This window comes from Myotis yumanensis, unplaced genomic scaffold (genome assembly GCF_028538775.1).
Source record: "Myotis yumanensis isolate MYYU_CA2020_CCGP unplaced genomic scaffold, mMyoYum1.0.hap1 SCAF_14, whole genome shotgun sequence".
Lineage (NCBI taxonomy): Eukaryota > Metazoa > Chordata > Mammalia > Chiroptera > Vespertilionidae > Myotis > Myotis yumanensis.
In genome coordinates, this window is record NW_027223765.1 from 22,776,055 (window position 1) to 22,798,050 (window position 21,996).

General features: G+C 52.3%; 1 protein-coding gene and 1 long non-coding RNA gene across 2 annotated transcripts in view; both read left to right on the forward strand.

Annotated features, from left to right (window-relative positions):
- TBC1D5 (TBC1 domain family member 5) overlaps positions 1-11,688 on the forward strand; it is a 421,112-nt gene extending 409,424 nt beyond the window's left edge. The window contains exons 22-24 of the mRNA XM_070433344.1: positions 4,628-4,707; positions 5,483-5,632; positions 8,629-11,688. Coding sequence (XP_070289445.1) covers positions 4,628-4,707; positions 5,483-5,632; positions 8,629-8,931 — 533 coding nt within the window. The 3' untranslated portion in view covers positions 8,932-11,688. The remainder of the gene's footprint in view (positions 1-4,627; positions 4,708-5,482; positions 5,633-8,628) is intronic.
- A 1,597-nt stretch (positions 11,689-13,285) lies between these two features.
- On the forward strand, positions 13,286-17,311 carry LOC139022329 (uncharacterized). Its single transcript, XR_011473677.1, has 3 exons — positions 13,286-13,475; positions 16,006-16,384; positions 17,070-17,311. It is a non-coding gene; the product is annotated as an uncharacterized lncRNA (long non-coding RNA).
- The last annotated feature ends 4,685 nt before the right edge of the window (positions 17,312-21,996 follow it).

The following is a 21,996-nucleotide window of genomic DNA, read 5'->3' on the forward strand; positions in this document are numbered from 1 at the left end:
CGAGAGTGGTTGTTGGGATACTCAGATGACATAATGTGTTTGTGTGGAAATGAAAGCTACTGCAGTGGGCTAGGTGCTATGCTCCTGTATGTACTCTTCCCAGTCATCCTCTGGGGAGGTTCTGTTATTACCCATCAGGCACCACAAGGAGGTTAAATAACTTGCCCAATTCCACCTCCACTATAATAGATGATAGTTGTGTTTTTGTTACCTTTCCACTACCCCTCATAATGAATACAGGCTTATGTTAACTTTCTGTGCCAGCCATTCCAATAAAAAATGGAAACACTTTTATTCTAGCATGGAAGAAAATAAGGTTTTTAAGAAAGTGAAAAAGTAGCCAGTGTTCCATTTCCACTACCCTTAGAGTTAGAGGTCTAGTCTTGCGATTTCAACATATCATCAAAAAGAGTGGAATCACCGTAGGATCATGTCAATGAGACTTTTGTGTAATTTCCACAGAAGTGGTTAGTCAAGTGAGGTTTTTCCCTTCAGTTTCAATGTGCCCACATTTAAATATACTGAGGGGGGGGGGGGGGGGGGGGCGGTTCCTCAGCCCGGCCTGCACCCTCTCATAGTCCGGGATCCCTCAGGGGATGTCTGCCTGCTGGCTTTGGCCCGCTCCCCACCACCGCTGCTGCGCTCACCAGCCATGAGCCTGGCTTCTGGCTGAGCAGTGCTCCCCCTGTGGGAGCACACTGACCACCAGGGGGCAGCTCCTGCGTTGAGCATCTGCCTCCTGTGGTCAGTGTGTGTCATAGCAACTGGTCATTCTGCCATTTGGTCGATTTGCATATTAGCCTTTTATTATATAGGATAGCACTTAACTAGAATGAGATTATAAAGAAGGTAATCTTCCTGCTACACAGAAGTGAAACGAAAGAGCCTTTACATCACAATTTATTCTGCTTTTTCTTATAAAGAAAAATGCATTACATTGGAATTTTAACCATTTCAGATTTCTGGCTGTAATACTTTAAAGCATGAAAAGACATCATTATGTTCTATTTTTACATGAGCTGCAACTTACTTAAAGCAGATTTGTTGCTGAGAGGTTATATATTGATGGAATGTTCGTAAATGCTACCTTAAATCACTATGTAGTGGAACTGGTTAGGCAAAGGATTTATGTGGACAGTACTTAGTAAAATGAAAATTCTTGCAATCAAAACGTTTAACAGCCTCTGAAGATGCCCTTTTGCTTTCATTTGGATTTCTATACCCCGGATTTCTTGAAGAGAGACTAGTCAGCTTAGTTGATTATAGCAGAGGTTTTTTTCCCTTAAAATTAAGTGAACATTTTATGTGTATGTGGTTTTTCAGGGAGACAGTCCTGGTTTTCATGAGATTCTAAAAGGTGAGCTTTGACCCATCCAAAAAGTAAGGCCTGAGATTGCTGGGTGAGGGTTCATGGCTGATGACACCAGGCTCTGGACTCTCCTCCTGCCCCAGGTGTGCCCTTGGCCAGCCATGCTGTGCACAGCAGAGCCAGCCTGGACCTGAGTCACATTCTGTCTGCAGGAGAGGACTGGTGGGGCCGCCTCGGAGCCCTTGCATCAGAGGAAGTGGGTGACGTTCTCCTGTGTAGCAGGCGGTTTGGCTGCTGTCTGTGTCCAGTAGCGTTCCACCAAATCTGGGTCCCCCTGGAACCTATGAGTGGGACCCTGTTTGAAGGCAGAATCTTGTAGAGGTAATCCAATTGAGATGAGGTCATACTGGGTAGGCCCTAAGCCAATGACTGGTGTCCTTATGAAAAGAGGGAAATTTGGGCACAGACACAGGGAGGATGCATGTGGATGAAGACAAAGCCATGGAGCAGCAAGGGTTGTGGAACCTCCCAAGCTGAAGGGCCCACGAAGAATGCTTCCCTACCAGCACCTTGGCTTTGGACTGACAGCCTCCACAAATAAACCTGTGAATAGATTTTTGTTGTTTTAAACCATTCAGTTTGTAGTATCTTGAAACTAACATAGTTGCTAATAGAATTTTTTTTTAAAGTAAAATAAACAAAATTAGTAGGTTATTGCTTTCTAAAGTAAAAGAAGCCCAGAGGTAGGCAGTCTGAGATGGTATAACAGCTCCAAGATTTACCCAGCGCCACAGGCTCCTGTGGCTTTCCGCCCGCAGTCCTGAGGCTGCGATCCTCCTCTGCATGTTTGCAAGGTGGCCCGTGGTGCCCCTGCCAGCACTTCAGCAGCAAAACTAAGGAGTGGACAGGCCCCAAAGGTGCAAACCGAGTCAGTCCCCTATGAGGACTGGTCCAGTAGCTCCAGCGAGGGTCTTATCTCACACCTCATTGGCCAGAGCTGTGTCACATGACTGGCCTTGATGGAAAGGGCAAGTGTGCACAGCACTGCCCTGAATAAAATCTGGGACATGTTGGTGACAAAGGGGTGGAGATGGAGTCAGGGTAACCCACCAGCAGCTCTGCCACCTCCATAGACCCCAAGGACAGGGCAGCCGTGAGGATCTGGGCTTGTTGGCTGCTCATGCTCTTATCCAGAGAGAGCACATGGGGAGTGGCCTTCAGAGCATGGAGCTTTATTCCTGCGTAGGCCTGTAGTGAAACAGCCCTGTTCCATTTCCCAGCACACTCAGCCCTTCTGCCTTCCCCACCTTCCAGCCTCCTCCTTCGAGCATCACCACGCGTCTCTTGGCAGGCTCGCAGCAACACAGGGCATCCAAGAGAGGAGGGCTGGGGCAGCTTGGCTCAAGGGACTTTTAGGCAACATGGCCAGTATGGTGTTGTAAGATCTCAGGTAGACACTGATACTTCTGTCGTGGGATGGTAAATCTATACACCTCAACGCAGGGGTGTGCAATCTTGTTCTGAAGTTCCCTTCCAAGGCTTAAACTTGCCAATTAAAGACAACTCCCTTTCTTACAGGTTAACCGTGCCCAGTGTTTCTCCACTCTGTCTCTTCTCCTCAGATGGTGTCAATGTCAAGTTTCGGGGATGGCTTGCATGTGTCTGGTGTTTGAGGAAGGCCTCTGAGTGCTCTGGGTCCTGCTGGCCTCTAAGGAGAGCTCAGTTCCCATATGTTTCTGGGCCTTTGTCCCCACTGGAGCTGCTGACTGCCCTAATGGCCTGTCGCCTATGACCCTAAATGCCACTGCTTTGGGGGCGGGAGCCAGGCATTTTGGCCAAATGCTTTGGCTTCCACAGCCGACTATCCAAGTGGCAGGCAGGAGACATCACACTTGTTTTGTTTTTATTTTTGTTTGTCAGATTTCCTCTTTTCCTGCTTCCCTCCCCCAGTTTGCTGAGTCTGGCCTCCAGAGGCCTCCCCTCCTTTAGTTCCTTGGACCCAGGAAGCCCCGTGCTTCCTACAGACCTGCTAGTATTACTGAATCCGTTGGTGGAGCTTCCTCTCGGGGTCTGGGATGGGAGCTGGGAAATCTGTCCCGCCTTCAGCTCAGTGGGGCAGAACCCACTGCTACCCTTGGCCTCAGACCTCTGCCTTAAACACCAGAGCAGCCATAAAAACAAAAGTAACCTTTGCAGTCCTCTCAGAGGCCCACAGAATTGTTACTTGTTAATTTTCTGCAGTTGGTTGTCATTAATGTCTTGTTGAGTGCATTTTGTGTGTGTTGTGTTTTTTTTTATTGAGAGAGAACAAATTGTTACAGGCTTTGAAGGAAACCAAAAACATTTGCTCTCTAATTATATCTATTATTCCATTCCCATTCATCATGCTTTCTTGTTTTGGAGCAGGCCTTTCATTAGAAAGTACAGTCACGTTTTCTGAATAAAGAAAAGCTTCTGATTTTCTGCTACAGTGTGTGAGAGGGGTTGTCAGCATGGTTCAGACTTATTCTTATTGAAGATTCTAATAAATTGTCAGCCTGGACTCCTGTTGATATGAGTCCTTGCCTTGGCCCTTACTGGAAATGCTTTGGGGAAATAGTTAGAATAGCAGTGTTTTGAAATGCAATTTCCAGGAGTGTTTCTGCATGTTTGTTCATTCAGTCAGTCAGTCAGTAAATACTCATTGTGTACTTGAACACACCAGGCATTATTCTAAAGGCCGGGAGTTTATGTTCTATTGAGGGAGATAGACAACAAATAAACCAGCAAAAGCACGTGATAATGTCAGATGGCGACAAGTGCTTACTATCAGTATAGTCAAAGAGATGATTTCGTAGAGAGCCCAGGGTGGCCTGGGCTACTTTAGTTGAATGGGCAGGAAGACTGCTCCGAGGAGGCAATGCTGGAGCAGAGAACTGAGCCAGGAGGAGAGGCCAGTCTGCATGGATTTGGGGACAGGGCCTCCAGGCCAGGGAGCAGTGTGCTGGCTCTGCCTCCCCCACTGGCAGACAGAGAGCAAGCCAGGAGTGATACACAGCTCCCTTGACTGTCAGGGCACTCATGGAATTAAGGAGGCCAGGGGAGACGACGGGGCAGCTTCAGAGTGAGTGGCTAAGAATGTGGCATGTAAGATCTTATGAACAGGGCATGTTTTAAGGCCACAAAAACTAAGAGAGCAGTTTGGCAGAACATCCTTGGTGGAAATCGTTGCTGCGAAATTTGGCAAAAAAATTCTCAGGCTTGTCTGAAGTTAGAGTGTGGCAGCAGATAAGTTACACTCAGAACATTAGTTATAAAATGTCGTTCTTTTATTTTCAGTAAATATTCAAGATATGATATTACAAGAAAATTTGGAAAAAGAAGATCAAATTCTGGTTTCTCTGGCAGGATTGAAACAGGTATGCCCACAGATCTGACTTTGTGTCCCAAGGCCTCCGTTTTTATTTCTGTTGGGGAGGGCACCCTCGGGCATAGCGTGCCATGACGTTAAAGCCTCGTCTCCCCACCCCAGCCCCCCACTTCCTCCCAGACAGAGCCCCTCCTGGGTCTCCACCTCCTGTGCCTCTTGCTCCTCCTGGAGATCCTGTCTGACTAGCCTGAAGCCCAAACTGACTTTCCTGTCCCTGCCCCTTCCTCACCAGAGCTGTGTCGTGTGGTCCAGCATCCCGTTCAGTCACATCCATAAATACCAATGTCCTTGGAGCACAAGTCTTCCTCCCTGCAACAGGCCTCAGACCCCCAAGGGCTACAGTTCAATGGCCCTTAGGACCCTTTCAGGGCTACAGGGAATGTAAATGTCAACGAAAACTGTGCTGCTCTCAAATGTCAGCTGGAGTGGAGCCCGTGAGGAGCCGAGGGCTCTTCAGTGGGCTGGGTGTGCAGGCAACTGGTGCTTTCTGCCTTGAGTTGACCGCCAAGGAGGTGACACCCATGTCTGCCCCTGTGAGGACCTGGCCATTGAGACTCTTCCATTTTCCTTGGTCATTAATAAGTCAATGGCTGTGATAGAGTTGGATTTTTCTCTGCTCCTTCTTTCTGATGGTAATACATTGATAACCATACTATAAAAAATTGTTAGTGACAAGTCTGGTTTCAATGTATCAGAGATTTAGCTAGCATTTAAAAACAAACTAATTTATCTTTCTCATTTATTTTCTTCTTCTTTGAAAATAGATTAAAGACATTCTCAAAGGTTCCCTGCGTTTCAACCAGAGCCAGCTGGAAGCCGAGGAGAATGAGCAGATCACCATCTCAGACGACCACTACAGCGGTCAGGGCCAAGGCCAGGGCCAGAGTGGCCAGCTGCCCGGGGCCACCAAGCAGGTACAGAGCTCTGACAAATGGTGTCACATTGAGGGGGCACAGTCACATAAGTTCTTCAAAGTTATGAATTATAAAATCCCTACTGAAGTCCCTTTAGATCACCATGTGCGAAGTTCACCTGTGCAATACCACAGTGGCCTGGGCCCAGGTTGCTGTATACAACCTTACAGGCTGTACACTCTGGTGCCCTGGGGCAGTGCCAGTCCCAGTGATAGCAATTAGGCTAGTGCCTCCCGGAGCTGTGCAGTGCACCCCACACACCTTTACGCAGCAGCTTTGGCCTGACCGCCTGCCGGTCCCATGGTGCGGGGGCTGGAACGCCAGGTCTCTGCCTCAGTCATTGGCCAGTTGTCTCCAGCTGATGCCTTCATCCCTGTAGCACAGGACGTGCTGCCCATGCCTTCCTAATGCTGTCCTGGTGTGTTTCCCTCGGCAGAACCCTTTTTGCCTTCATGCGGAAGGACTTTGCATTAATGTCCATCCTCTGAGGCAGAGAGGTTGGCAAACTTTCTCTGTAAAGAGCCAGATAGTAAGTATTGCAGGCCTCATAGGGTCTCTGTCATATGTTTGGTTTTGTATTTGGTGTGTTTGTTTGTTTGTTTGTTTCTACAACCCTTTAAAAATGTGTAAGCCATTCACAGCTTGAGCTGTGCAAAAACAGGTTGCAGGTGGGATTTGGCCTGTAGGCTGTAACGTGTCTACATTGTGTATAAGCTATTCTAACAGGAAGTCACAGAATTTTCCAGTTAGATCTAAGAGATTCCTCACGCACTTAGTACTGCTTCCTTGTTTTACCAGAGAGAAAAAGAGGCCTAAGAGGCCCATGGCTCACCAGACATTATGTTTGCAGAACTTGTCCCAGTGCAATAAACTTCCTACTCCACCATGCCGCCTCACTGTCATCATCTGACAGGACTGAAAATCCCTAATAATATTCTTTTCAAATGGCTTACAAAGCTCAGCTTGAAAAATGAACATTAGCAAAATCTCATCTAAGTCACTTTCTCAAAAACTAGCATCCAGATGCTTGTAAATTATTTATTTTTTATGATTTTAAAAAAGCAAAATGATACATTAGAACAGGAGTTTTTTAGTTTTAAGAGTACTCTTCAAGATGAGAGAACCCTGTGTGGTTAATTTCACCAGCTCTAAGGGAAGTTTTCATGGAGCATTTTGAGTCTGCATTGTAGCCACATGAATACATTAAAGTTGCGAGTTTAACTTGATTAGTTTGTCCTAATTCTCTTTCCCTGCACAGATGTTTAATTTTTCAATAATTATTCAAATTTTGTTGAGCCCCAACCAATTTTAATTGGCCATTTTATTAAAAAACTTAGTGTGGTTCTTTTAGTTGAATGTGTAAAAATGCTACAGAAAAAGACCTTTCAAACACAGTCATGAATTTGCTAAATCGAGAACTTCATTATACTTTGCAGTTGTCATTCCTGGTTTTCATATTTGTAAGAACCTACCTGTTATCAGCACAAGTTTTCAGTTTACAGTGTAGGACAATGGTCATACAAACCAAGTGTCCCCACATGGGAGCTAAGAGGTCAAGGTTCAGGTCCATGTGCACATGTGTGGGAGGACAAGCCCCAATCAGACATCCTCCTAGCAACACAGCCCTGAGCAGGGCACCTTGAGCAGAGGGACAGTAATGGGATGAAAGGACAGTCCTTCTCTACCAAACTGCCCTAGTGCCATATGTGATCACATTGTATCTACCAGAGTGCCATCTGCTGTGCTCTCTCGAGTTTTGAAAGAATTAATATGTTGATGGACAGCTTCAAGAACCTCAAGGCCTGTTCTTTCAACACTATAATTTTAAAGGCAAATTCTGTTTCTGTCCTCCAATTCAGTATCTTAAAGGTAGACAGATGTCAGGGGGAGCCACCTGAACCATGATTTAGCCACTCACCCTGCACCCCCACCCCATGTCACCAAGGAGAACAGGAGATTCAGACAGGGGCATGTCAGTTGGGCCCAGATTTCCCTTAGAAGCATTGCTGGCTACCTGTCCAGGCTCTGCCCACAGCTCACAGGTGGCCTTGGCCATGCCAGTCTTGAGGCCAGAGGACCTAAGGGAGCCCTTCCAGCCAAGGGGCTCTACATCTCATTAGACTTAAGCCCCCTGTACCAGTCCCTACCCACACTGTGGGGCAGTGGGCAGGCAGGTGGGAGAGCAGGTGTGGGCACCACATAAGCTCCCATCAGCACCAGGGTAGGTGCGCTTCCTGCCAGGTTGGCTTTGGAACATGTTTGATTGGACTGGCTCTCCTTCCATCTCTGGTCTTAGCTCAGAACATTTAGTGATGTTCATGAACATCATCTTTAGCTAAAAAACTAAATGCTAGTCATCACTGCTTAGAAAGAAAGGACAACATTGCAAAGCAATCCCATCTCTATGCTTTTGGGCATATGCTTTGCACTTCCAGGCCTGTTTTTCATGTTCATGGAATCGACCAGTTACCACACTGTCCCAGGGCCCCCAGGTGCATTCCCAGGAGGCACTGGCTGAGACCAAGTGCCCTGGGCCCTCCTAGGGCTGTCCTCAAGCAGGTGGCCGTCCCTCCGGACCTGGGCTTAGTTAGGGAGCCAGTCCTGTGCGATTCACATCCCGCCACACCATCTCACAGCTCGGTGACCACACACTGGGAACAAGACACTGTCCTTATCCCCACTCTCAGGTGAGGGGTTAAAGCTGAGGAGGATGAGTGACTTGCATGGCAGGTGCCACGAGAAGCTGATAGGAATCTGCCTGTAGCCTGCTGGCTGCTTCCCGAGCCGCCCCTCCCAACAGCCTCTGAGCTGGTCCACTCGGTTCCCCCGGGAACCAGCATCCAGCTTCAGAGGGGGAGCACCGGGTGTCTTTCCAAGGAATAGCACAGGGCGAGGGGCCAGTTTCCTGTGGAGCGCACCCCAGCTCCTGGGCCCCACTCAGCTCTCTCGTCCTCTGGTGTCTGTCTCATCCCTGTGCTCCTGACTGTTCTCCACAGGCCTCTTCGGAAGCGCCCGTGCACGCGGATGAAGGGAGCTCGGAGGACTTCATCCTGGTTTCCAAAGAGGACGGGGGAGGCAGTGCCAGGGCGCCCCTCTCCGGCCAGGCCCAGCCGCTCCGCACCCTCAGAAGCACATCTGGGAAGGGCGAGGGCCTGGCCCGCTTCCCGCTGGTGTTCTCCGACCCTCTGATGGGCCCGGCCTCGGCCTCCTCCAGCAACCCCAGCTCCAGCCCTGACGACGACAGCAGCAGCAACAGCAAGGACTCCGGCTTCACCATTGTGAGCCCCCTGGACATCTGACACAGAGCCCAGCCGTCCCCTTCAGCAGCCTCAAGGCCCAGCTGAGGCCCCCCCAGTGGAGACCCCTCTGAAACCAGCGCTTCTTTCCCAGCATGCAATGTGGCATTGGAGCCACCCATCAGAACCTTCAGAGAAAAGCAAATGGTGCCGCAGAGCATACAGACTGATGGTCACCAAGATACAGACAGGGCTTTAGGCTCTTCCCTAACCCCTCCCCATTCCCTCCCTGAGGTAGTGCTGGGTTAAGGGTCCAGTTCCACACTGTTCTATGCTCCCCAACGATGGTGTGGCAACTCCACCTCTTATATCCAGAAGGAAGAAGAGTTGGTTTCCAGTCTTCCCTCCCTCAGAGCATCCGGGAGAGAAAAGTGATTGATAGCAAGGACACTCTCTCTCTGGAAAGCTGTCTCAGCCGATTTCCTTTCTCCCTTGGGCACTCATATGACAAAGCCCGATGCACCAGAAAGGACCGGGGTTCCGGGGCTGGAAGAAAACATTACTGACCTCTCAGTAATGATCTTTAGAAACGGGGTCTGAACTTATGGCTCAGTTAGGTGTGATAAGTTTAGGTTTTTTCATTTGTTAAAGGATGCATTTCCAGGCCTCTAGCCAGATCCCTCTGGCCATCCCTGCCCTCCTCACACAATCATGCTTCACCTGTGAAAACAAGGTCACTGTGAGCAGGCCTGCCCTGGGGACTGGTCTCCGGGCTCCTCCTCTGAGATGGCGAGGCCTCTGGCAGTGGGTGCTTTCCTGGCAATAGACACCCTTCCCATCCCGCCACTGCGACCATGATTCCTCTACACAAATGTGATGGTGTGATGGCAGGCCCTCCCACTCCCGCTCCAGAAAATGGTGGACTCACGAGCCAGAGGGGCTTCTAATGGCTCTGCAGTTAGTCCTTAACCTCTAGCAGGGACATCCCCTAGCACACCAGCCTGCAGGGTGCATGGTTCTCCAGGTTGTGAGATGCGCTGATTAGCACGGCCCGGCCTGCGTGGTCCGCTCAGCGCCTGTGGGGGTGACTCGCTGAGTAGGTTGCTGCCAGTGTCCCCTTGATACTTCCTGAGCCCCCCGAGGTCCCGCGGTGAGGGGCCTTGCCGCTGTGCAGGACCTGGCTGGGAAGGTTCTAGAGTGCGGCGCTGTCCTCGCTGGGCCCGTGGAGCTGGCTGTCTCCTGGCGGCAGAGCAAGGTCGACTGCTTACTTTCAGCATTTCTTCTGCCTGAGAGCCAGAGTCATGAGAGCAGTGTCCCTGGCCCCACAGCAGCCACCAGACACCACCCCTCCGAGAGGCTCTGGGCTGGTTCCTACGTCAGGGTCACTGAGACCTCAGCCCTGCCAGCACGCAGGCGGGTCCTCATTCTGGGCTTTCATGTCGGTGCCACATGAGAGCCATCGGGGTCCCTCAGAGGCATTGCTTCTGTGGCCCCAACAAACTGCTCATGCCTCAGAGGAAGGAAACCCATGGGGAGGGGGCGTGCAGACATGGCCACCCTCAAACTCCCATAGGTTTATGGGGTCTTACCTTTTTTAAGTGACTTGTTTTTATTCTTCATAATTGAGCATTGTTTGCATTTTTATTAGTTACAGTGCTGTTAAAGAATTTATGTTCCTTTTTATTATTTCATCAGGTACTTAGGTGTAACGGCACAATTTTAAAATCCCGAATATATATTTTTTTCTTTAACAAATGTGATAATCATTGGAACCCTCTTGTGTTTTGATCATCAGCAGTTAAATTTTATATACATAAAGCTTAGATTAATTCTTGTTGTCATCTACCTTTTTTATACATGCCCCTCCCTGTGGTCATGCATTCCTCTCGGATCAGTGAGGAATCCGAGTGAGGTTACGTGTGGACCTTAGACCTTACCCGTGGAGTTACAGCTTAGGGAAAGGAAGTCGTGATGACCTTGCCTCACCTTGTGTGGCTGCCAAGGGGTCATACAGACTCCGAACTCTTCGTTATACTGGACTCTCCGGAGATGGCCTCCTGCGAGTAGCCTCCGCTCACGGCAGTCGGTGAGAACGAATGTGACTAACAGTAAACCTAGCCTCCCCTGCATACAACTGAGCAGGATCTCGTACATCATTGGCGGGGGGAGGGGGTTGATTGTTCACCATTAACAAGAAGTAGACGACAAACAGTTATAAAATTCTGTGGCAGTTCTGTTGTCTCCTAATGATAACCTGCCAGAGTGGACCCAAATTTATTCTTTTTGTTTCTATTGTATTTTTTCTTTAAAAGCCACCCCAGGGGTCATTACAGAACAAGAGCGGATGGAGGACTTGCTCCCCCGATGCGGAGTGGCTGTCCTGTGGAGCCCGCCACGCAGCGGCGCCATCCTCCTCCCGCAGATGTGCATCCGCCCCGGCCCCACACAGGCCTGGGGTCCGTGGGGCGGGAGAGGCGGCCGGAAGAATTGGGGCAGCAGCTGGCAAGCCAGGCTTCCTTCTCTCAGGCCAGAACCCTTCCTCAGTATTCCTTTCAGAAGCTCTTTTTATCGTGTTAAAATGAGATACAAGATTCCTATAAACAGGATTGAACCACTTTAATGTAAAAGTTGTCATAATAATTTTCTCACAATGGCACAGTTCGTCTGATTTATGGGTACTCAGTCCTGCCATTTATATCTGTTGCTTTTTTCTCATTCATCTTTATGCTATAACTCATACTGACTCAGAAATGACTTATCCTGTTGGCAAAGTGATCCCATTCCCTATGGTTATAATAAAAGGCTAATGTGGAATGAGAACGCAGCTTGACTTGTTCCAGGCGGGGTCGGGGCACAGGATGCTGGCCTGGCCTCACCCAGTGGTGCCGTGGGTGCCCAGCAGGTGGGGCGGCGCCCACACCTCCACGCAGGGCCGGGGGTACTCAGGCCTGACTCAGGGCTCGCACCCAGCTCCCATCCCTTTCTCTCCAAGTGAGGCAAGTTGCTTAACCTCTGGGGCCCCAGCCTCTTATTCTGCGCACGGCTAACCCTAAATCGCCTACTTCACAGGGTGTGCTGAGGATTAAACAGGGCAACTCGCTTAAAGCACGCAGAACAGGGACACGTGGCGAAGTGCAGGACAGTGTCATAGGTGATGCTCGCTCCCAAAGAGCCCCCCCGAGGCCGTGCAGCCCCAGCCTCCCACTGACCTGGGCCCTGGAGGCCTGGCCATGGACCCCAGGGGCCCACCCTGCAGCAGCTCTGCTCAGCCTGCTGGTCTCAGAGGCCATTTGGGGGGGGGGGGGGGGCGGCGACAGGTTCCACCTCCCCACACTCCCTCAGCACCAAGTTTGTCCTGGGGGGCCTCACTGACACCAACTAACGGGTTTGGAAAGAGGCGGGGGGCGGGGGAGGGGGGTGCACTCCAAGCCGTGCATGACAAACTGGGAAGGCACAGGCAGCCTGGCAGCTTCCGCAGAGCCGGGGAGCCAGGGCTCCTTCCACAGAAGCTGTGCTAGGGCCCATCCCTAACGGGCCTCTGTCCCAGGCCCAGCCAAGGGGCCTGCCCTCCCATGGGTCACCCCCACCCCCTCCCCAAGGGACTTCCTTAACCACAGGCTCTGCCATGGAAAGGCGGAGCCGGCACACGTCTCCCATGGCTCCTGCTGCTTCCCTGACCGGTGCCCACACGGGCACACCCCACTGGCACAGGCCTGTGTGCCTTGGGAAGACCCCTCGGGCCGCCCTTCCGGAGCCTCTACCTGAGAGCCCCCCCACCCCACCCCCCAACCCCCAACCCCAGAAAGCTGCTCCGCTGCCGGAAAGTTGGCAGGAATGACACCTCCGGAGCAGCTTCCCCCACAGCTGAGCAGGCGGTGAGGGCGCCTTCCCTCCCCTGGGTCCCCTCCCCACCTGCTCCTGCTGTGCCTCCTCCCACGTCACAGCCACGTCACAGCCACGCTGGGGTCTCAGGGCTGGAACTCGCACTGACACCTCCGCCCAGGCCCCCCAGCGGCAGCCACGTCCCTGGCCCGCCCTCCGCTGCGGTGACGGGTGCGGGTGGTTCGGGGGGGTCCCGAGTCCCTGCAGACGAGGCCCCTCCCTGGCCCCGGTCAGCAGAGGAAGGTGTCACCAGCCCCGGCTTGTTCCCAGGCCCCGCGTGGCAGCTCCTAAGGTGACGCTGCCCACGCGGGTCGTGCGGTGGAGGAGCTGTGGGCGGTGGAGGAGCTGTGGGCGGTGGAGGAGCTGTGGGCGGTGGAGGAGCTGTGGGCAGCTGCGTTTCTCGGTAACTGGCCTCCCAGGCAGCAAGCTCAGCCTCGCAAGGATGTGCACGGCACCCGAGATGTCTGGGCTCTGAGCGGCACACCTGCTGGTGAGGAGGATGGGGTGGGGGGGGGGGGGGTTGCCCAGAGAATCCGTCCAACGTTGGTTCACTTGTTCCTTCAGCAGATCCAGCGGAACCCCGCAGAGTGAGGCCACGCGGTGCAGGGGACACAAGTGCCCTCGATTTGCCAGGAAAGGATGGAAAGAGCCCTGAAAGGGTTTAAACTCAAAGGGAGCCCAGAGGAAGTCCTCCCTGCAGCCTGGGAGGCCCCCGAGGCCCAGAGGTGAGCCTGGTGGGCAGCGCCTGGGGAGTCAGCCAGGCCTCCCTTCGGGGAGGTGAGGGCTCCGCCTCCTGCTCCGGGGATGCTGGGTCTGAGCGCGGCCCCGCCAGCTGCCTTTCCCGCGCGGGCCGCCCATCATTCAGGTCCAGCCAGACAGCGTGCCCCACGGGGGGGACCCCAGAGGCTTCCCGGGCCTGACCTCAGACTCGGAATGGAGGGATATGTCACCAGGCACAACTGCAGGGGTGACAGGGCCGCAGGGGGCGTACCCTCCCGTGGGCTCCTCCAGGGGAAGGACAGCCAGCGAAGGCCAGGCCATAGAGAGGAGGGCACTGTCCACTGCCCTTCCAGCGACGTGCTCCCCTCAGCACAGAATCCCCACCTCCTGCCCCTCGGCCTCTGGTCCTGGTCCCGCATCCATCCAGCTGTCCAGACATCACTGGTCCCCACACAGCCTCCGTCCTCGTCCCACAGCTGGACAGACCCCTTTCCCCACCTCCCACCACAGCGGAGGCCTCGTCCCCTGTGGGCCTGGCCAGTGGCCCCTCCTTCTGACTGCCCGTCCCACCTCATCAGGAAGCAGATCTGACCAAGGGCCGTCCTCCAAGCCTTCAGGTGAAGGGCAGCTCCCTGGACCCCCCAGTGCCGACCCCCTGGGCCGTGCCCCAGCCCCCCTGCCGCCTCCTGCTAGTCCCTTTCCCAGCTCATGGCCGTGCCCAGGCTGCGTCCTCTGTCCCAGGCACCCTTGCTGCTCTCCGACTTGCCCCTGGTGAATGCCACCTTCAGTGGCCAGGCTGCCCTGGGAGGTTCCACCTGCCCCTCTCGGCCACGGCACTGCTTTTGGGGGGTCCTATTGTTAGGTTCCACGCTGTCCACGGTGCCAGTCACTGGGGCTGCACTTCACATTACTCACAACGTGGTGGCATAAACAATCACCTACTATGCTCAGGGGCTATGTGGGTCAGGAAGACAGAGAACATGGTTGGGACGGTTTATCACGGGTTCCTCCAATGTCCAGGGCCTCAGCTGGAAGATTCAAGGGCCAAACTCACTGCAGCAGAACACGGAGGCCGGGTCCCTGGGTGTGTGTTCCTGTGGGCGTGTGGCTCACCGAGGGCCCTGGTGGCATGGGCAAGGCTGCCGCTGGCTTCTCAGAATCCGGTGCCTCAGAGAATTCAGAGAAACTCAGACTTTCAGAGAAAGTCTGGCTGTGTGCTGCAGAGATGTTAACCACAGAGCCGAGCGGGGCAGGTGAGAGCTAGTTCAGCAGAGCCAGGAGGTCACCCTTCCTGCCCCAGCTGTGGGTGGAGGTCCCCCCGCAGAGCAGATGTCAGCTCTACCCCTGAGGTGCATACGGAAGTCGGAGGAGCACTGTACCACGAGTCCGCAGCCCGGCAGTCATCTCTGCCCCATTTCTGTGCACAAAGCCTACCAAGACCTCACGGCCTTAACCCTCCTGCCCAGGCAGGGTTTGGCCCCAGCTCATTCAGGAGACTCGGTTTCTCCATCTGAAAAATAAGATGGTTAGATCAGGTGCTTTTTTCAAACTTTTGACCATACCCACATTAAGAAATACATTTCTCAGTACACCACACAGGTGCTATAATTCACAGGTCCCACAACATTTGTGGCTTAACAAGAAAAGTTCATTTCTCACAAACCTGCAGTGCAAGGGCTCCTGGTTTATGGGTGGCTCTCCTCCATGTGGTGATTCAAGGACCCAGCCACCTTGACCTCAAAGTAAATGTCATTTTCAACCACATTAGCAAAAGCCAGTCACCCAGGAGACCACTCTAGGGACACAGCTATGCAATAGGAGGGAGCCAGCTACCTGTGCCACATCCTGGACATAAACACACACAGAGAGAAACAGAAGTTTCATGAAACAAACTTGCTCATAGTACGTGGGATGCCTTTTGGTTCTAATTCCTACTACCTTATTTTATTAGCACTGGATCCCTTAGAGAAGTGACCATAATATTATTCAACTCTGTAGTGTATGAAGCTCAGTGGCCACGTCTTAAAGGACTTTTTCAGTCAAGAAAGAGAGTTACTAGAAGCCATAGCTGTCACTCAGAGGCAGATGCAATGCAGGCAAAGTGGCTTTTAACCCACAATAGATTCAGATGTCCTCCTAGTCCATTCAAAGAAGTCAGGCCTGGTGAGATGTCCAGGCCAGGAGGTGGCCCTGGGGCCCAGGAGGATGGTTTCTGAAGCAAATAACGACCAGGTTTGGAGGAGGGACCTGATGGCTCCAAGCCTCCTCCTGAGAGGGATGTGGCGAAGTGCTTTTCCCAGAATGCAGTTGACTTTGGACAAAATTCAAAGTAGGTAGCAATGGTGAGTCACCATTAGCACCTGCCATGAAACTTCCTGGTGTTCCCACCGATCATTCCTTCCCCCACACACACACCCCCCCCACCATCCTGCCCCTTTGGCCCTCACCTCTGGAAAGGTCTGGTCTACCCACCTCATTGCTGATGTTCCCTCGGATCTGCAAAACACATTCTAAAAGCTGGTGCTCTTTTCTCAGAAACACCTGGGGACGTGCCCCACATCTGTCCGGGACTCAGTTCATGACGTATGACCCAAAGTGACACTGGGACTCGGGTCCTTTTCTCGGAACAGACAAATCAGGCTTCTGTGAGTGACCCAGAGTTTCCTATATAGATCTGACTAAACGTTCCACCTGGTTTTGCTCCATATGCTGCAATTTGTGCAACTCTCTGTATGCACCCAGAGCAAGGAGCTCTCCCGGGAAAGGTAAGCGATAGCAGGAAGGTGGGATTGTGCAACCTGTGGACCTGGGTTCCAGAAGGGCCTCTCCACACACAACCTCTCTGAACCTCCATTTTCCCACCTGGAAGCCAGATACATCGCCTGGGACACGTGTGAGGAGGAGATGAGTTAAAGTAAGTAAAGGGTCTGGCTCATGGGGAGTGTCCCCAAACACCACCACCCCCTGCATGAGGAGGGGCTGCATAAACATCTATATTGAGGGTGTAGACATCACTGCCCTCTGTGCCGAACCAGCTCAGCCAAGGGTTCGAAAGCCTGAGTGAGGGTGGTGAAGGATGGAGAAATGACAAAGAGAATAAGCTGGGTCTAGGTCAGTGGTCAGCAAACTTATTAGTCAACAGAGCCAAATATCAACAGTACAACAACTGAAATTTCTTTTGAGAGCCAAATTTTTTAAACTTAAACTATATAGGTAGGTACATTGTTATTAACTTAATTAGGGTACGCCTAAGGCTTAGGAAGAGCCACACTCAAGGGGCCAAAGAGCCGCATGTGGCTCGAGAGCCGCAGTTTTCCGACCACGGGTCTAGGTGGATCTTTCTGTGCCTGGCTGAGGCCACAGAGAGAGAGATCCAGAGGCAAGCTGAGCCTTTATTTTATAGCCAGAGGTAAACAAGGTAGTGGTTACCATAGTTACAATGTTCTTGTGAGTTTCACTTGTTTTGGCAGCACTTGCTGCACCTCCCACAGCCCATTAGCTTCCCAGGAAGGATCTAGGGAGCTTCATAAGGTCAAGCCTAATTATGCTAAGAGGACCGTGCCCTCTAAGCTGGGACTTGTTTGTGGCTTTGCCAACAGGTCAGTCCGAGGCTTAACCCTATAGCCACGCCCTACAGCCCTCCAAAACAGATGTGACAGGCCACACCAACCTTTACCGGGAGTCTACAGGTGGTGACTGAGGTGTGTCCCGAGGGCAGCCCAGCCCAGGGACTGTCCCAGAGGAACTTCCCACCATGGAGCCCCTGGAAAGTCTGAGTAAGATGATTTGTGAGGCTGAGAAAGGTGGGCTCAAGAGTGGAGGAGGGACATAATCCGCCCTGGACTAGGAGGAAGGGGTACAAACAGGCTTCCCCAGGAAAGTGAAGTCTTCAGCTGAAACTTGGAGCTGAGGACGGGGGGGGGGGGGGGGGGGGGGGCGTGTCCCGAGAATCGAATTGGGGTTGTCTGGGGAGAGGCCTAAGGAAGCCTCTGCATTACAGTAAATACCCTCCTCTCGTCCCTCCTCCCTGTCCCTTGACCTCCCCCTCCTCCCTCCCTTTCCCTCCTCTTTCCATAAAACTGCCTTCACATATAGTTGGTAGGATACAAGAAAAGGACACCTGCATATCCTATGGTCAGACGGACACACCCCTCTGGGCCCGCCGACATGCGGGCAACAAGTGTGTACTGAGCGTTTCAGACGCTGTTCTAGGCACTGGGGAAGCAGCGGGAAAAACAGCACAGAACTGCTTATGGACACCACAGGCCAGTGTCTGCATTCCTGCCAGCCCCCCCCCTCCCCCCTCCTGGCCTCCCCCGAGATGTTGTAAATCTGGGTCACTGGTTTAAGTAAATGAAAGACTTCAGATAAAGTCATGATGAATAACAATTATTTTTATAATTATAACAATAATGGGGAAAAACAGAAAGGAGAACTCCAGGGAAAAAATGATGTTATGGGCCATGAAGTCATATGAAATCATACTGCAAAGTTATACATAAATGGAAAACTTACAATTGGAGGGAAAGATGGCAGAGATCATGAGAACACAAGGTAAGTCAGAAATGGTTTCAAGTGGATTTCTTACATAGACTTTAAAAAAAATTAATTAACTTTTTATTTTGAAGTAATTTTAGACTCACATAGAAGTTGTACAGAGTTCCTTCCTACCCTCTCCCGGCTTCCTCCAATGATAGCATCTGACTTACCCAGAGGACTGTTATCGAGACCAGGAAGTTGATGTCTGTACATTATTATCAACTCAACCGCAGGCCTACTCGGGTTTCACCCCTTTCTGTGGGCACTCTCTCTCTTTATTTTGTGTGTGTGGATGGTTCTGTATAGAATCGCGGAGCTACCACCACGGTCAGGGCAGGAGCTTCCTGTTCCCGCCTCCACGGCCACAGCCTCCTCTCTACCACCATTTTCTCATTCAGGTGTGTTACATACGTGAAATCAGTATGCAGCCCTTTAGGGACTGTTCTGGTTTTGTGTGTGTGTTTTTCCGCTCGGCCTAATGCTCTTGCAATGCATGCAAGGGGTACTTATCCACAATGTGTTCCCTTTTGTTGCCGCCTAGTATTCCATGCTGTCGATGTGCCCCGGTTTGCTATCCACTCACCACTGAAGGACGCCTGGCTGCTTGTAGTCTGGGGACGTTACCACTGAAGCTGCTCATTACCTGTATGCGCAGGTTCTTAACTCGCCTTTGATGCATGAACTTTATTTTTTCTGCTCGCCTCCAGCCAGCAGATCTTCCTTCTGTGACTCCATCCTGTGCAAACCATCGCTTAGCTGGATGTGGTCCACGCAGCAACTCAAATGCCTGGAACACAACTTTTGGGAGGTGGAACGAAAGCAGACGCGACACAGAGGAGCAATAACAGTGTCAACGCCGCAGATCCCCGCGGAAGGTCCATCGGCCATCACCCGAGTTTTTAACGCATATTCACACACACATAGAAGGCCTGGCCGTCTTGTCTCCTCGCCTACAGCGGTGTGGGGCGTGGAGACGGCTTTGACAGCAGCTGGCCTTCCAGAGGATACTGTAATGGGGGAGGGGGGTTGAGGCAGAAAAGCATCCCATGGAGCTGGAAATGGGGGCCACCCCCTTGAGTGCAGAGTGAATAGTCCAGTACATGTCAGGAGTCCAGGGGGCACCTGTGTCACCTTCACCACTGTTCCCAGAGTCCCCCAGGGAAGACTGAACTATGTATGCCCTTCAACAAGGCAACATGGAGGGCATGCATTGGAGAGTCGTTTTCTCCTCAAGCCATTGACAATGACAGGATGAAAATGCCTCCAGAGGTAGCTTAGCAAGTTGACTTGAAGCTGGAATACCACCTTCCCTGATGCCAAATAAATAAAGCTTCGTTTTATTAATTTCAATGAACACATCCCAACAGAAGATGGGCCAGGAGTCCCGCAGCTGACTTATACCTGTAAACAGGGCAGAGACAAGAACTGGCTCGAGCTTTCCCCAAAGAGCATGGCCCGCCATCACACACACACACCTGGACGCGATTCTCAGCGGAGCGACCTCAGTTAATCTCACTGAGCCTCGGTTTCGCCGTCACTAAATGCGGGTGGCAGTCCCTGCCTGCTGGGCCCCAGTGGGAATGGAATAGAAGGAGGTCTGTGGCACGTCAGGGTCCCTGAGGATGTGCATGTGAGAAACAAATTTCACATGAGAAGCAACTCTCCCCTGAAGTAGTTCCAACTCTCCACGCTCCTCGTGGTGTGAATAAGGCCGGGTGGGGTCTGTGTTCTCAGCCATGTCCTGACTCACTGTCCCTCACCCCCTTACGCTCTCCTTTCCCCCCACTCCCACCCCCCACTGCCAACCTCAAATGCTCTGAGTCTCATGGGACTCGAGCACTCCGGAGAAGCTAGCTGGCCTGGTGAGGAATCTGACCCAGGGCTCCCCAGGCTTCCCCCAACCAGGATGCTTCTCCATTAACATCCACGCCCCCTCTCCATCGCAGGCACCACGCCTCCTCTCTGCAGATCTGCGGGCAGCAGCTGTAAAGGCCGCAGCCTCTGACGAAATGATCGCCCATCACCTGTCAACTTTGAAACCTCCCAATGACAGTCACTCCACTCCAGACACAGCCACCTAAGCCAGTGGTTCTCAATCTTCTGGCCCTTTAAATACAGTTCCTCATGTTGCGACCCAACCATAAAATTATTTTCGTTGCTACTTCATAACTGTAACGTTGCTACTGTTATGAATCGTAATGTAAATATCTGATATGCAGGATGGTCTCAGGCGACCCTGTGAAAGGGTCGTTTGACCGCCAAAGGGGTTGCAACCCACAGGTTGAGAACCCCTGACCTAAGAAGCTTCATTGGGGAAAATGTTTTTCTGAGAGTCTGGTTCCACGCCTGAGCAGGGACATGTGGGCGCCCCCTTTGCTGTTCTGGAACCTTCATGCCTGCTGGAGGGGATGGGGTTTTGTCATGGGAAGTGTCATCCCTGTCTGGGGAGAAGCTCAAATCCCAAGCTCTGACTTCAGACAAGAGGCAGGGGTCCTGGTGCTACCGTCCAAGAGGACGATTGGGGTGGGGGCCTCAGTTTCTTCATCTGCAAAAAGGATGGCAAGACCTCTCCTAGGATAGTGGCAGGAATTAAAGCAGATAATTTATGTGAGGTGCTCTCGACGTTATCGTCCCTGGACCAGCCAGCAGGAAGCGGGGGCATGTTCTCACGCAGAGGGCAGCCTCGGAGAGAGCAGGCCTGCTGTCTGCTTCCATCGCATCTCCGGCCCTTGCTGGCTCCACACCTACTGACAGCAGAGCAAGTCACCTGGCTACGCCCAGTGCGAGAGGCAGGAAGTACGCCACCCCTGGGACCAGGAGGAAAGTGCTAGAACAAGGCTCCAGTTGGCCACAGGTGTACATTGTGGAGCTGGGATTTGCACCCACGTTCTCTTTGAGGACGAAGCCTCCAGGTAATTCACCTGCAGTGACTCAAACTGAGAAAGAATGCTCACTCTTTCTACCTACAGGAAAGGGCCTCTCTATTAACATCCAGCTGTCATTGGCCTTAAGTTGTTTCCCCAGCTGGGAAAGGCCTGCTTAGGGAGCACTTCAGGGCTAGGACAGTGAGTACTTTACATGTACTAACTCCTGTTAACCCCGGGAGGCACTATCGTTGCTGTCCTTCCTTTGGTGACCACCTAGGGGCAGATGAGCATTGATCCATTGGGTGTCCTGAGGCCAGACCTTGGCGTTCTGGGCGGACAGGAGAGGTCTAACCCTGCTTGTCTCAGGCGCCTGGGGCGGGGGAGGCGGTGGGTGAACCAGCCGTGCGGGATCAGACCTCCCCTCTCGGCCTCTGAACTGCTGTGTGGGGCCCTCTGTCCCTGGGGCACTGTGGCTGCTCCAGGGGCATGACGGTCCCCCACCTCCTAAACGCACAGGTGAGCGTGAGGGCCACCTTTGCTCAAATGTCAGTGACCCCAAAATATAAAGTGATACCAAGAAGGTTGTTTCATGACCATCTTCAGCCGTGGGCAAACTGCGGCCCGCGGGACGGATCCGGCCCGTTTGAAATGAATAAAACTAAAAAAAAAAAGACCGTACTCTTTTATGTAATGATGTTTACTTTGAATTTATATTAGTTCACACAAACACTCCATCCATGCTTTTGTTCCGGCCCTCCGGTCCAGTTTAAGAACCCATTGTGGCCCTCTAGTCAAAAAGTTTGCCCACCTCTGCTCTAGATTCTAGACATTAGGGGTTGAGCGAACCTGCTCAGGTGTCCTGTATCATAAATCATTTACTAACTGGCTGCACATAAATCTAAGCATCTCCTGAAACTGGAGTGTCTTGTGCCCCTTTCTTCCCTGTGACGTCTGGCCCAGCCTTGGGAGTCGGGCTGCTGTGTGTCACAGGGCAGCCCCGTGATGGGGGCGTGTGGGGGTAGGGCTGGGGCAGCTGGGACTGAAGTTCCCCAGAGGGGCCCAGGGGGCGGGTGAGGCCAAGCCCTGGACAGCATGTGTGCCCAGGTTTCTCCCCAAAACG